The sequence below is a fragment of the Panthera onca genome, chromosome A1, assembly GCF_046562875.1.
Source record: "Panthera onca isolate mPanOnc1 chromosome A1, mPanOnc1 haplotype 2, whole genome shotgun sequence".
Classification (NCBI taxonomy): Eukaryota; Metazoa; Chordata; class Mammalia; order Carnivora; family Felidae; genus Panthera; species Panthera onca.
The window spans coordinates 224,338,342-224,355,000 of NC_138339.1; the positions used below are offsets into that span (position 1 = coordinate 224,338,342).

Here is a 16,659-nt window from a genome sequence, read left to right on the forward strand (position 1 = left end):
TTTTTTTCCATGGAAAATGCGGGTGTAGACATGTAGTGAACAGGTGTAGTAGAAGGAGGATGTAAAACCATTGTGAGGGCATTTAGATTTACAGTGATTCTTAGGAATACTTTTTGGTTTATTTTAATCCTATGATTAGAACAAATTTGTAGTCAAATAATATCCAAATTTGGGGAAACTTGTATATTATGTACACTCACCCCTGCTCTTCTTATAATCCTATTTTTATTCTTTAGGTCTGTATAAGTTTCATTGTGTCTGTGTCTAGAAGAAAATTGTGTACACTGTTCATTAACTAAGCACAGATGTATAGTTTACAATAATTTAAAAAAAAAAAAAACCTTTTAAGAAAAAAAGTATTAGTAAGAACGAAGGCTAACCTACTGCTTGACAATGCAGGTGTTCCTAGAAGGACTAAATAGTTTGCTTCTTCTGGATAATTTAACACAGTCTATACATGTGTATTAGGCAACAGAAACATTTATCTGAGAAAACCTTAAGTGTTCCTAATAAAGCTATTTGCTCAATTGTCCTGGGGTGTCCCATGCTGTAATGAGATTTTGGCCAAGAAGGGCAGACAGAGGTTATAAGTCCTAGTATTCACCCAGATCATCTTGAACAAAGTATGTACCTTTCTTTCACTTTTTCTGCATGTATTAAATATATCATTCATACTTAGTCCCTTACAGTGTTTCTTCAGTGTGTGAGGATTAATGAGATATTCTAGCAACTGCTTGTTAAATCTTGCATTTTCTGGAAGTTTAACTCCCTTTTATTAAGGTCTTTCAGTTGTGCTGAATTCTAATAGTATGAGAAATGTTTTATATGAAAAAAAATAGAAAGAAGATGAAAGACTGATTTGTTTATAGAACCCTGGTGGGAAGGATCCTGTATGTGCTGGAGGGACAACTCTTAAAAAGAACAGGGCTTGTTAACGACTTACCATTCTTTGCCATTACTCTGCATATATATCAGCAAGAACTCTATTTTGACTTCCAGATGCCTGACTTTGACCAGAATAATAGGCAAGGACTGTGTTAAGAAAAGCTATTCTTGGGGCGCCTGGGTGGCTCAGTCCGTTAGGCGGCCGACTTCGGCTCAGGTCATGATCTTGCGGTCTGTGAGTTCTAGCCCCGCGTCGGGCTCTGTGCTGACAGCTCAGAGCCTGGAGCCTGCTTCATATTCTGTGTCTCCCTCTCTCTGACCCTCCCCTGTTCATGCTCTGTCTCTCCCTGTCTCAAAAATAAATAAACGTTTAAAAAAAAAAAAAAGAAAAGAAAAGCTATTCTTTGGGTTATAAAATTTGATTTTACTAATTACTTTCAAAGTAATGAAGACAGCCCTCATGATCTAAGTCTTGATGAAATGCAGTTCTATTTTATCTATATTTACTAAGCACCTTATTATAAATTTGATTTATTACATATTTTTTGCCCTCTGTGTCCTTTGATGAGTAGAGTATCCAAGACAAGGTGATGAGAAACAGTTGCATGAAAAATCATTTCATGTCCAGTTGATATGTTTGCACATCTCAACTACTGAATTTCTCTTTTAGTCAATCATCCTTTCTCTCCTTTCACTCTCAAAGAGCTTTTAGTTTGTGATAATCATGGGATTATGTGAACCCAGGGATTTTTTGCTTGCTTACCACCAAAAAAGAGTAAGGGCAAGTCTTGTCTCAAGGAGATCTATACAGGCTAAAACCGAAGACGAAAAAGAATATCAAAGGAACTTCTCCAAGTCCCTTACAAGACACTGAAGATTCTCTTTCAGTCAACAGTGCCCACGGGGCATCCCTTAAACACTTCTTGCCAGAGTATGTTCTCTCTCTCCCCAAACCTTGCCTTTAATTGCCTTCCCCTTCTCCTCTCTGCTTATACAAATCTGCCCCTTCAAAGCCAGATCCACTGGGCAGCATTCTTGGACCATTCCATCTGGAAGAAATAATTCCCTCTGAATTTATACTAATGCTTAGCTGTCAGTCCCAGTGAGAAATGTAGTGTGCAGAAAAAAAAAAATCCCGGACCAGTTACTCAAATGTTTTATCACTTACTAGATATGTACCCTTAAATAAATTTACTGACCTCTTATAACACCCTGTATCCTCATCCTTAAAAGAGAGTAAGGTCTATGCTATATCCCCAAAATATTGGCAAGATAAAACAATGCCATGTTTGTGAAATGTTTGGTATATGGTAATTGATTATACTTAGGCAAGTATAGGTTTTATTTCGACCAAATTCAGCTACGATGATTTACATTCTGGTAATCCTAATATGCTTTCATGTATGTTTTTCTTAATGTCTCAACCCAATTAGAAGTATAATTACTTTTTCTGATGATAAAAAGATAGTATTTATGATAGAAAATGTTAAAAGTATACACAAATATAAAAATGAAATCTAGTATAATGTCATAACCAGAAAACAACCAGTAAACTAAGAAACAAGCACTATTGACATCTTTTCTTGTGCCATATATATATCATATATATATGTACATATATGTGTGTGTGTGTGTGTGTATGCCTTTGTACACAACTTTGCTCACTCATCAGTGTGTCCTATGACTATTCTTGTTCTCCATCTGTATTTTTACATCTGTACAACCATGATTTCTGTCACATCTGACTAAGCCCATAGCACTATGCCTTGGTATAAAATATTACATACAGAGGCTTTATTCACAGAATGAGTTAAAGGACTTAATGATTATTTAAATATAAAATTATTAATTTTTAAGAAATTTTATTTTTAAGTGATCTCTGCCCCCAAGGCGGGGCTCAAACTCACAACCCCACAGTCAAGAATCATCTGCTCTACCAACTGAGCCAGCCAGGCGCCCAACATAAAATTATTTAAAGCAGAACTTCTGGCTTTAAAGATAAATCTGTGGTCTTACTGATGAACTGAATCCACCATATGTGACACTGACTCTTGCTTTTCCTTTCCTTTCTGTGTAGTTTGTTGCTCAGCCCAACTGTCAACAGCTGCTTGCATCTCGCTGGTATGATGAGTTCCCGGGCTGGAGGAGACGACACTGGGCAGTGAAGATGGTGACGTGTTTCATAATAGGACTCCTTTTTCCCGTCTTCTCTGTGTGCTATCTTATAGCTCCTAAAAGCCCACTGGGACTGTTCATCAGAAAGCCCTTTATCAAGTTCATCTGCCATACAGCGTCCTATTTGACTTTTTTGTTCCTGCTGCTGCTTGCCTCTCAGCACATCGACAGGTCAGACTTGAACAGGCAAGGTCCACCACCAACCATCGTCGAGTGGATGATATTACCGTGGGTCCTGGGTAAATGTGTTACTATAGAAAATATAATAAAAACGTGTTGCTGCCATGGAATTTTGTTGCCCAGAAAAGAACATTCATTAAAGTTTGGGACACAGGAATGTTGAAAACAGGTTTGACCATTTTAGCTCCAAGGCCTAATCCCCAAACTAAATAAACACTTTTGCAAGTTTTGGGGAACTTGCCCTCAAGTGCAGCCTATGAAATGTAACTGTAGGTTTTAAGATTTCAGATTTTAATGACATCATGCCCCGTGAATGATTTTCTGGGTTTTTTGTTTGTAAGCTTGTCTTTTAAAGACTTTCCACATATCTCATTGGCCATATGTAACTGATCATTGTAGTTTTCTTAATGGATACACCTTCCAAAAGACAAATTACAAATCACTCTGCAGAATTAGTAATTCTGTACATAAAGTAACTATAACCATTCTTTAAAACCAATCCATTTAACTTTATCTTTGAAATTATGTATTCAACCAAAATAATAGAAAATTAAACTCTAGGACATCCTCCAATCTCTCTCTGTTCTTTCCATAGAAAGAAAAATGTTTTGGAATCTGTAGAAATCAAGGTAGAAAAGCTTAAAGTAGCTGGTAAAAACTTTGTTTTACTCTCTTATTGTAGCCATAGTTAAAATTCACATTTTAATTACTCTTTCCTCTAACCTACTGTGGTTTGCTAAAAATCATATTTTCTCAATTTAGCTCATCATTTTAAACCTCTCTGGTATCATATCCATCTCATCATTTAGTAATTAGAAAATATGTGAAAATTTCATGATTCACAGTCTCAGAAGATCAGTTTGGCTTAACTGTCAAAATTACTGGAGAAATTATAAAATGTGGAAAAGGCAGGAAAGAAAACAGGACTATATCTGAATCTGAGATAGAGGTACTCTTTGATTTTAAACATTATAACTACTCTAAGTACTGACAATAAGAAAAAGTTCATAGGAACAAGATTCGATGTGTTTTACAAATGTTGGAAAAAGCACCTTCTTAGGTGAACTTTAAAACAGAGTACATTCTCATTAATATGGCATGCATAAAGTGTGATCGTGCTTAAATTAGGAGAAAGGTTAATAAAATAATTATGACATTGTAGTTGATATTCAATATAAAATTACCCTGCCCATTGCCTTTTAAATTAAATATCTCACATTAGGAATATGTTCTTTATAGATATTTCTTCATAGAAAATTTCTTGTAAACAATTCTTAAAGAAGCATTTTGGAGGTTAAATTTCCCATTATGGGGAACTTATATAGAATGTCTAAAAATTGATATTCCAAATGAAATATAGAATATTTAGTTTTGAAAAATGCCATAGCTACAATGCAGTATAAGCAGAGATAGTATTTCTAGACTTTCCTTTATGCACTTAATGAAAATATATAGACTACGTTCTGTACAGTAAGTGCAGTGCAGGGCAATAGTGATACAAAAGTAAAAAAATAAAAATAAAACAAAAAAAAAAAGAGAAGGAATTCCTTGCCCCTATGAAGCTTAAATTATACTAGAGGAAATAGATAATAAACAATGAGATATGTTACATGTCAGAAAACAGTAAATAATATTAAAAAATACAAGCTTCAAGCCTTTAGTAACTTGTGCAATTAAAAGAGTCATTGGCTGCCTCCTTCTTGCAAAACTTGTAATAGAATTTTCCATGAAAGCTGGCTAGAAATCATATCCAATCCTCAGCTGAATGGTTAAATAAGGTACAAATTTAATTGTGATAATTAAAATTCCAGCCTGGGGAAATATCTTCTAAAGGCAACATTTTCTTAAGCTATCCTGACTTAGGCAATTAATTTACTTGGGAATTTTTAGGATGCAAAGAGATTTTCTAGAATAAAAAATATATATGAACGATCCTCTTGCTTAAATACCTGGGCACGGAGAAAGAATTTTCTATATCAAATAGCTCTGTCAAGGCTAGTGAATTCTGAGTGTCTCATATCTCAGACTGAGTTCTAAGTATTTTGATACATCCATGATTAAAGGCTATATTCACTATGTTATTGGGCTCTTGTAGAAAAAGCGCTGTATTTGAATACATGACCAGGTTCTGTCACTAAGAAACTCTTAAATTATGAGTGGTCACAAGCTCTCAGGATTTCCAGTATCTTCATAAAAAAAAAAAAAAAATGAAAGATTCAAAGTCCCATTGAGTCCTATTGCCCTGTGCTGGGGAGCTGTCATTATTAGGGCAGAAAAAAATGTTTTGTTTTGTATTGTTTTTTTTAAGCCAGGGTAGGTGGGGAAGAGACTAAAGACAACAGGGTAGGAATGCTATAACCTTTGACCAAAGGTGGGATATAGACAAAAAGGCCTGGTCTGATTTGATAACTGTATTAATGAGACTTCTATCTTGTCTTCCTTATTAATACTGCTGTCTGGTAAAAAGTCAGTGGCTAAACATTTCACAGTCCCTTCGCTGTGAGGTTCTAGGTTTATAATAACAAGACTGAATGACTTACAGAGAAGAGTATGGCTTACAAATATGTTTCTCATCACGTTAGTTTTCCCAGTGATAGATTGAGGGTCTACGCATGGGTTTTTCTCAAGTCTTCTTGAACCAACTTAGATTTTCAACCCACGTCACTCGGTGGGCTACTTTTTGTGTAAAGAAAGGCTTTTTCCTTCCTCTTCGCTTTACTTTCCTTCCATTTTCAGGGGCTGTTCCCCAGACCTATGATATGATTTATAAGAAATGATAACTTTTATACCTCCCATTGTATAATCCTGACAAAAAGACTTTTGATTTGTTTTATATATTCATACCATAAATTTTAACTTTTCCTGAGTAGAAAAGTTTTCTAACTGCAGAGTATAATCTCTCAAACTGATCCCTTTATCTCCTTAAGAAGTATGTTTTTGCTTTGGAATTTCTGTTCTTTCATATACTTTGCTGTGTTTCTACAATACAAACTTATTTGGTCTGACAGATCCAGATATCTTGCGATTTTGCACAGGGGTAGAATGATTTTTCCCTGTTATTTCAATATCTTTCCTCTGGAAGTTCAACATCATGTTGACTATTTAAATTGAAGTCTATTGAGTTTTATATCTTGAGAAAACAGTCTGCAATAACCCTGGTATTCTTCCACTGCGGAATCATTGATAAGCTGTCCCTTTGAATGATTTTTCCTTCAGACTTTCTTGTATGGAAGGTTACTGACCCTTCTTTCTCCCATCAAACAACACTCTTGTGGATGTCTGCTGTCAGGATAAGTTTTAGCATATAAGCAAAGAAATCTAAAGGCCTCATGCAGGGTTCAAACTTAGGATGTGGTCATCTGGAGATACAGTCCTAACCAAAAGAGAAAACTAATCACAGATAATACAGTTAGAACTATCTCAATAGATAGGCAGATTCTAGACACATAGACACCAATGCATTCAGAGTGTCACATTACCCATTTAAACTAGAGTAAAAAGTGAAAAATGATAGTTCTAGCATATGGGCCTGATGACAGACCTATATCTTTCAAGTGTCTGAGAGAAAGTGTTATTGGAAAGACTGAATGATGGATTCAAAGGAGCCATGGGCCAGATTAGAGATCTGGTCACTTCTACATTCTGATGGGCCATGACCTTGACACTCTTAATTTATTCAAAGTTTTGACTTTTAACATAGAATACCAGGGATATGAGAATGAATATTCATATCAGAAGTTCCCTTTTCCATAAAATTTACATGCAAACTAAATATAGCATGTTATCTTTATATATAATGAGAATTTATTTAAATTATAGCAGCAGTTTTTTTCTCAAATGGATGTCATTTTCTTTCTGAAGGTAATATGAAGTAAAATGGGGAAAAAGCCAACTTTTGAATGCTAATTTTTAAGGCCTTCCCAAAAACCGGTTTTGATTGTCCTATAGAATCCATCATAATTCAACTGTAACAATCAAATTTGTATCGTAGCTTATTCCCTGCAAAAAAAAGTGTACAGATATAAATATATATGTGAAATATCGAGATGTAGACTTACGTTATCAGCTTAGCAAAAAGAAATTATGAAATGGGTAACATTTTTCATAAAAGTAGGTGTTAATGGAGGCTATCACATTAATGAAGCAGGAAATACTTTGTTCTCCATGAGAAAGGAAAAATGGATACTGAAGTGACTTGATATTATGTGTGTGCCTAAGAATATGCCATAATTATGTAGTATATAAATCTATGCACACTGAGCATGATAAGGAGAAGGGTGAACTGAGGAAAAGATGTATCATAGGAAGAAATCTGAGCTCTGTTAAAAATAGCTTCTAGTGGATTCCTAGGCATAAACCAAGAATTGCTCATAATATCCGGATTATACATCTTGCCTATAACACATACTTATTTGACAATTTTTCTCTAACAAAATTGGCCTCTCATTTCCATGATTTATTTCACATTTTTATCTTTTAAAGCGTTGATATTAACAAATCTGAACATTTCAATAAGTGCTTCCAAATTGCAAATGTAAAAAGAAAACTTGTGATCACATTCTCCTCTAGATAAAGACTCACAGAGACAATTCTATATAAGTATATTCCTTTCTTGGGACCATTTCTACATCTTTGTCTAACAGGCATCAAGATCATATGGTTTCAGGTACTCATACTCTCAGCCTCACCCATGAATTACCCATCTTCTCAAACAGCCCCCCAAAGATATTCTATAGTCTATAGTCTCCTGACTCTCTGCCTTAGCAAGGTGCTCCAACCACCTCAGCAAACTGGCTGCAGACACACATAGACACCCAAAGACAGGTGCAAAACATCCACCTATTCATTTAAAGAGACATTTTAATTTTCAAGAAAGCCAAATAATCATTGGACTATGACATGTAATCATCATTTTCCTTTTTATGTGTGGGGGGAAAAGTTGAAGATCACCTTTACTAAGACTTATCAAGATTATCAAATTTCAAACAATGAAATATTTGTGTAATTTAAAATTGTTGTGCACATACTACTGCTGGCCCGATGACTTCTTTATCAGAAAGAAAATTAAGTGTTTTAGGTACTGACAATGCTATACATATCTTGTAGCCCAAAAGTGAAATCAATACTGTTAGAGAAAATATTTGGCAACATGATTCAGATAGTTCAAGGGAAGAGGGCAAAAGATAGGGAGATAGGAGTAGATACCAAATGATGGAGGGTCAGAGTAAAAGACTGGGGGGCGGGGGTGAACTAATGAAAAGTGGTTTTCATTAGTTCAGAATCACAATAGCAGTAGTACTGATAGCAGTAATAATAGTAGAAACCAAGAAGATAGGCACTGTGCTAAATGACTGAAATGTGTATCCTCATTTGAACTTGTAGTAATGTCACTTCATTTAATAACAAATCTTGTTAGTATCTCATTTCATAGAGAGGAAATAGGCTGAGAGAAGTTGGGTCACTTCCCCAGGATCAGGAGCTAATAAACAGCAGGCACTTGATTCAAATTCCAGTTGGTGTAATTCCAGAACTACAACTTTTATCCACCGTGAATACTGCCCTCAAAATGTGAGGAATAGAATTCAAGGAGGCAAAAGCAGCCCAAGAATTCAGGACTCCTTTGCTCATTTGTTTTGTTTCTTAAATTCCAACATATGAGTGAAACCCGAAGGTATTTGTCTTTCTCTGACTGAATTTTTCACTTAGCATTATACCCTCTAAATCCATCTATGTTGTGTAAATGGCAAGATTTCATTCTTTTTTATGGGTGAGTAATATTACAGCACACACACACACACACACACACACACACACACACACCCCACATCTTCTTTATCCATTCATCTATCAATGGACATGGGCTGCTTCCATAATTTAGCTACTGTAAATAGTGCTTCAATAAACATAGGAGATGCATATATCCTTTCAAATTAGTGTTTTCATATGCTTTGGGTACCCAGTAAGGGAATTACTAGATCATATGGTAATTCTATATTTAATTTTTTAAGGAACCTCCATACTATTTTCCACAGCGGCTGCACCAGTTTGCATTCCCACCAAGAGTGCACAAGGGTTCCTTCTCTCCATGTTTTTGCCAACGCCTATTATTTCTTATCTTTGTTTTGCTTTTTGTTTGTTTGTTTTTTATTTTAGCCATTCTGACTGGTGTGAGGTGATAATCTCATTGTGGTTTCTATTTGAATTTCCCTGATGATGAGTGATGTTAAACATCTCATGTCTGTTGGCCATCTGGATATTTTCTTTGGAGAAACATCTGTTCATGTCTTCTGCCCATTTTTTAACTGGATTATTTGTTTTTTGGGGTGTTGGACTATATAAATTCTTTATATATTTTTGATGCTAACCCTTTATCAGATATGTCACTTGAAAATATCTTCTCTCATTCAGTAGTTTGTTTTTAGTTTTGTTGTTTCCTCTGCTGTGCAGAAGCTTTTTATTTGGATGTAGTCTCAATAGTTTATTTTTGCTTTTGTTTCCCTTGCCTCAGGAGACATCTCTAGGAAAATGTTATGGCCAATGTCAGATAAATTACCACCTGGGCTCTTTTCTAGGATTTTTATGGTTTTAGGCCTCACATTTAGGTCCTTAATCCATTTTGAGTTCATTTTTAGGTATGGTGAAAGAAAGTAGTCCAGGTTCATTCTTTTGCATGTTTTACTGCCCCTTTAAGTCAGTGTTTCTTGAAGCATGGCCAACCGACTAAAGTCATAACAATTGTGAATTTCTACAAAAAACTTACATTTTTAATTCTCCCCTTGGTTCATTAATTCAGAAATTCCAGAGGTCTTGGGGTGCCTGGGTAGCTCTGTTGGTTAAGCGTCCAACTTTGGCTTAGGTCATTATCTCACAGTTCATGAGTTTGAGCCCCAGGATCAGACTCTGTGCCGATAACTCAGAGCCTGGAGCCTGCTTCGGATTCTGTGTCTCCCTCTCTTTCTGCCCCTCCCCTGGTCACACTCTGTCTCTCTCTCTCCCTCAAAAATAAATAATAAACATTAAAATTTTTCAAAAATTAAAAAAAGAGAAATTCCAGAGGTCTTTAAACATTAAAGATTGAGAAAACAATTCTGGAAGCACAATTTCATACAAATTCTGTATTCATGTAAAAGCTTAATTAAGGAGTCTCAACTCCCTAGAATCTAAACATGAAATGTTTTTTACTTTTTCTGATCACTCTGCCCAACTGCCCTATACCAAATATCTTTTCCTGTACCTTAATGATATGTCTAGTAGATATCAAGTTCCTGAAACCTTGAGTTATTTTAAGCTTTCCTCTTCCTGACAAAGGCCTTACCCAGCGCTCAGAGGACCTGGAATTGTCCATCTTTTGCTCATCCTTCAACCCCAACACTGCAATGGAAAGAAGGGCATAAACTGTTTATGTTCTCCTCCTTGGTGGCTGTAGGGAAGCGGGATGACAGGAAAAGTTACAAGTCTTCGTTACCTCACTGGGCCCCTCGTCACAGTTCTTTCCTATTGGTTTTATGCATCACTGGCTAATACTGTGTAGCCTATATGACAGTCCTTGACCGATGGCTCTCCTGATGTGTGCATGTGTGTTCCATAGAAGGCCTTGGGTGCCTCCACGCTGCATCGTCCTCTGGATCCCCAATTCAACTCTGCCTGAAATCTTCCAGTCCCTCAACTCCTTGTAACCTGTAGTTGACTCCTTCTGGGGTCCTAGGACCCTGGCAAGGACAGGAGGGCAAGATTGCTAAAGCCCAGCTTCTTCCTGTGATAAGCACTCACTCCCCAAGGGCATTCCAAAATCTTGCCACAGCTAATGACAGGAGGTCAGGCTGCGGCCAGTTGCGGACTGCCAAAACACACTGGTTTCTTATTTCTTATATCCAGACCCAGGGAGAGATGAGCAAGTCCATTGCCTGAGTAGACACTCCAGGAGAGACTGAGATGCCAGTTTTCCTTGTTGTAGAAATCCCCCATATTTATGAGGGATTTCCTCAGCATCTCCCTCACTTGACTTAGGGAGGTGGTACTGCTGGTAAGCAATCACCTTCATCTCTCCCTCTGGTATTCCTAATTAGCACAAAAACTCTATTACCCTGACTTCATGGCTTTCTCGCCACCTATTCCTAATGTTCCCTCTGTATAGACCATGGGGGTAGAGGCCCAAGTGGTTGGTAACAGATATGGTCCTTCTACCTCTTAGGTAGCCCTAGAAGGGCGGGGGTGGCTACAATTTTCTGTAAGCTCTCTTCAGAAAGTGAATCGTTGGGACTCTTGTCTTTATCTTTGTTTGGGTTTTAAGTCTAACACTGAGACAATAGAAGCTGCCTCCTAACTGAGTGCCTTTTTTGGGTCCAGCATAACGTGATCCTCCATGGAGCAAAATAACTACATTTAGATTTCTCCAAGCAAAAGCAAAATTTTGACTAGAGACTACTTTTTTGTTCCCTGATTTGGGGGAAAATACAGCAGGGAGGAATTCTTTTTGTTCTTTTTATCTACATTGATTTGGTGCCACAGTGTAGAACTCAGTATCCTATTAAGAGACTTGCAAGGTCAGATCCCTCAACTAGCTCCTGGGTTTCCATAACAAGCCCTTTGAGGTGGCCATAGGTGAAAAGGCGACCCACTCTTTGTTTGAGGTTATTTAATCTTTGTGTAAATACTGACAGCAAGAGAAGGTGAGACGAGAGGTCTGTTCACAGAATTACGTATTTCTCACCTGAAATCAGGGCTGTTAAATGTGGCGTCTGAGGTCTCCCGACCTCATCTCATCCCCACAGCTGGCTTCACACGATAAGATATAATTGAACACTCGAGTAGCCCCTGATGAAAACTGTTATGGGAAAGGTAGAAAAAAAAATAGGAAAAACTTCCAGGCATCCATAAATATCTTTCAAAGGAAGTTCTCTGACTCATTTGCACTATGATCTTTCCTCTACTGGTCCCCACAGTCTTGACATCCATGCTTGTAATTAGACCTCCACCGTGACTCTGAGAAATCACGTCATCTGTTTATAAACAGCAGAGAGAAATTTTGAAATGTTCCCATTGTGGGAACAGGACAAACATTTTGTGATGGAAGCTTGCTGAAGCTTTGTTCTCTTCGGACTAGTTACCACGAATAGTTTGTCTGGATGCATGTATCAGCCAGTTAATAGCACCCTCTAGCTTCTCTAAAGGCTGCTTTCTTCAAAAATTTCAGTGAACCATTGCCAGAACAGAGGAAACTTGTATTTTCACCATGGTGCTCATAAGAAATAGAAATATATAGTTATCAAACAGGTATGTGGTGACTAGAGCTATATGAAGTGATACCCCATTCTGGTGCTCTAAAAACACAAGCTCCCAAAATCCATTAGCCAACAAGCACTGACTGACAGTTGTATTCACAGCTCAGGTTAAAAAATGACGGTGTGAGCCCTCAATTTCATCAGGATCTCTGCTTTCTCTACACAGCTGTGATTTGCAAAGGCTAAAAGTGATAGAATTTTTGTGTGTGATCCAAAAAGTCAGATTAAATGTATACTCTTTGAACTCCAAAGGAACTATAATATCTCCAAATTGTGTTTGCTGATACCCTTCTTAAAAACCCTTAGAGGTCACCTAGTCCAAGCTTCCAATGAAAGTGCCATCTCCTTGAACCCATCTAATGTGACAGAGTCTGCTGAGGTACTAAGAAGCTCTAAGTTAAAATGTTGCTTTGTACTGAGCTCATAACTAATTCTTTATAACTACTTCCCCATTTTCCTCTGAAGCCATTAACCCTAGTGTCTTTATTCCCCTACATAATTACCCACAAAATACTTGCAGTTAGCTGTTTCAGTGGCTGTTAATAATCATATTTGGCTTTTCAGTTTGGTAGAAGCAAGAAGAGAGCTATCAATTTATCAATAAAGGGAAATAAGATATAAACACACTGGTTGGCTAGCAGGTATTTGAAATACATTTCATTTTATAATAGGTACAAACTTGAAAAATACATTTGATTTTATAATATATACAAATTTGAAAACAACAGATTTCACGAACTCATAGAATTGGAATGCCCTTTAGAGATCAGATAGAACAGGTTTGTAGTTACTTCTAGAATTTCTCTGGATCCTGAGTGATGGAAGACATTCCAGGCCCTGGATTGGAATCTTCAATGCACAGGGTAATCCATTCCAGTTTTGGAGCAACTCTGATTTCTGGAGAATTCTCCCTTACGTTGGGCAAGAAAGTTTCTATAATTTTCATATCAAAGATTTAGTTTGTGCATTTTGGGGAAGACCAAAGCAAGTCTGTGTCCTCTGGTGCAAGACAGTTTTTAATCTTCATGGCAGCTATTGTGATGATTGATTTTAGTAAAATTTAATGATCCAGACAGGAAAAAGTAATGTCTGGCTATTTGTACCACAGAAGTAGAATTATACTTCTCGTATGATTGCGTATAATCCAAACCTCTCTTTTTTTGAAATGAGGTGACAATGATCTAGAGAGACGAGACTGTTATCTCAGATTACAAAGCTGATTACCAGTTGGACTGAGCCTGGCACTTCACTCACCTGGTATAGTCAAAGTGTTATCTCTGTGCCTTCTGATTAAAGTTAACTTGAAATGCATTTGTTCAATTAATAACTGCAGTGCACACATATTCTCATCTCTGGATATTGGCAGAGTTGCAAATAAAACATAACAAATAAACCACATTTTGAAATTTCAAAAATAAGAAAACGTCTAAGAGTACTAAGGAGATTGAGTTCTGTTTTCTTTATTAACTGGTAGTGAAGCACTAGTTAGGTCGCTTGTTTTCGTCTTACCTTTCTTATGTAAGTTGTGATTGATTCTGAGACTGTCCCCAGGCTCAGTAGGAGAAAGCATCATAGATGTGGACTGGGGAGGTTGGGGGGGAGGAGAGTTGTTTCTAGTGTACCTAGCATTTTTCCTCCTTGGATGATATAAATTGTAAGTTCCCTACAAACATCAGAGCATGCATCATATCTTACTCAGGTCTGATGCGTTTCTTTCTTCAATGTGGAGGCAGCGAACATTACCATCTCTGCAGTTATGCCCCAATCTTATCTGAACTCTCAAGAGAGATTTTATCTGAAAGAGACCTCAAAGAGTAATATAGGATGTAAAATCTAGAATAAAGCAGTGGTCTACAGAGGGCTTTAAAATGCACACTATAGGGCGCCTGGGTGGCTCGGTCTTTAAGCATCTGACTTCAGCTCAGGTCATGAGTGTAGGGTGAGCTCACGAGCCCAGCATCTGGTGAGCCCCACTTCTCTCTCCCAATTCTCTGCTCCTCCTGGGATTCTCTCTCTCTCTCTCTCTCTCTCTCTCTCTCTCTCTCTCTCTCTCACTTTCTCTGCCCCTTGCTCACTTGGTCTATAGTTAGAACAGACTCTTAACCACAGGGAACAAACTGATGGTTATCAGAGGGGAGGTGGGTAGGAGGATGGGTGAAATGGGTGATGGGAACTAAGGAGTGCACTTGTTATGATGAGCACCAGGTGATGTATGTAAGTGTTGAATCACTATATTGTACACCTGAAACTAATATTATGCTGTATGTTAACTAGCTGAATTTTAGTAAAACCTTTTAAAATGCACACTATAATCAATTTGACTGAAATTAGTCCTTTCTTGGGTTATCAATTTAAGTGTGCCTTAAAATTTTAAATAAAATTTTAAAAATAATGTTAAATAGCCATTGCTAGTTTTCACTAAGTGATGATAGGCCATTATGTCTAATTCACTTTTATTTCTTCCACAGTTTTATTATAAGACTTTGCAAACATACCTATCAGCAATATATCACAGTTGATATTGTAGTATGTTTATTTATAATCACTATATACTATATAGTATGTATTTATTATATTTATTTAATTTTAATCTATCCCTATTTCCAATTGTCAACATCAATCTCTCATCATTTTTGTTGCTTTTAAGTTTTAGTGCATTTTGTTGTTGTTGTTTTTCAGGGCACGGAGATATAAAGCACACAATCACGTAAGACCACCACAGTCAAGATACTGGATAAGGGCGGGCAAACTATGGCCCAGCAGGATAAATATGACCCTTTGTCACTACACAGTCACATGCACCCACTCATTTACTGCAAAGTCTAACTTATTTATTCTCTGGCCCTCTACACATAATCATGACTGTAGCTGTATACTTCTGTAGATGTCCTTTATCAAATCAAGAAATTACCCTTCTATTCACACTTTGCTGAAAGCTTTTATCCTGAATGGATGTTGAATTTTGTCAAATGCATTTACTGCATCTAATGAGATCTTTTTTCCCCAATAATCTGTTGACGGCATAAATAACACTGATTGGCCCTTAAATGTTGAAACAGTCTTGCATTCTGGGAAAAACAGCATGATTTATTATCAATTGCATATATTACTCCATTTAATTTACTAATATTTGTTGAGGATATTTGTGCATATTCATAAAGGTTATTAGTGTGTAGTTGTTCTTTTTGCCAGACTTTTTTTTTTTTATCAGAGTAATACTAAGCTCTTAGATGTTTCTTCCTTTTCTATTTTAAGTGTTTGTTACCTGTGTTTTTAGCATTCTTCTTATTTCTTCCTTAAGTTTGGTAGAATTCACCATAAAGAAACTGGACCTGAATTTTTCTTTGTTGGAAGGTTTTTAACTATGAATTCATGATACTTCAATAGGAATAGGACAATTCAGGTTACTCTGTGTACTAATTTTTTGTTTTTGTTTTAGTTATTGTTTTTGTTTTACTCTATGTGCTCTTGAGTGTGACTAGAAGTTTGTGTCTTTCAGGAAAAATATTCATTTTATGTTGTGACATTTATGGGCATCAAGTTGTTCCTTTTACTCATTTGTTATCCTTAAAATGTCATAAGATCTGTAGTGATGCCACTTCTTCTATTTCTGACATTGATCATTTATATCTTCTCCATTTTTTTCTTGACCATTCTGGCTAGAGTTTTATCAATTGTGCTGACCATTTCAGAGAACTATCTTCCATCTTCATGGATTTTTCTCAAGTTTTATGTTTTAAAATTTGACTTCTGCTCTTGTTTTATTTTCTTCTGCTTCTTTTGGGCTTAATTTGCTTTTCTTTTCATAGTGTCATAATGAAAGCTGAAATCACTGAGACCTTTATTCTTTATAGGTTTAAAGCCTTTAAACCTATAAATTCCACTCTATATACTTTATAAGCTGCATCAAAGACCTTTTTGGATGTATTTTTATTTTCAATAATTTCAAAATGTTTTCTAATTATTCTGCAAATTCCTTTGTGATCAAGGGTTATTAGAAGTATGTTGTTCAATTGCAAAATATTTGGAGATTTTCCAAATACATTTCATTACTGATTTGTTGTCTATTATATTGTCATAGAACACCTTTTGTATGATTTTAACTTGTATAAATATTTTTCTATATGTTAATATAGTC

General features: G+C 36.3%; 1 protein-coding gene across 2 annotated transcripts in view; it reads left to right on the forward strand.

Annotated features, from left to right (window-relative positions):
- The window catches only part of TRPC4 (transient receptor potential cation channel subfamily C member 4), a 195,069-nt gene that overhangs the window by 136,197 nt on the left and 42,213 nt on the right, over positions 1 to 16,659 (forward strand). For both annotated transcript variants that reach the window (XM_060637296.3, XM_060637297.3), the window contains exon 4: positions 2,963 to 3,299. In XM_060637296.3, coding sequence (XP_060493279.1) covers positions 2,963 to 3,299 — 337 coding nt within the window. The remainder of the gene's footprint in view (positions 1 to 2,962; positions 3,300 to 16,659) is intronic.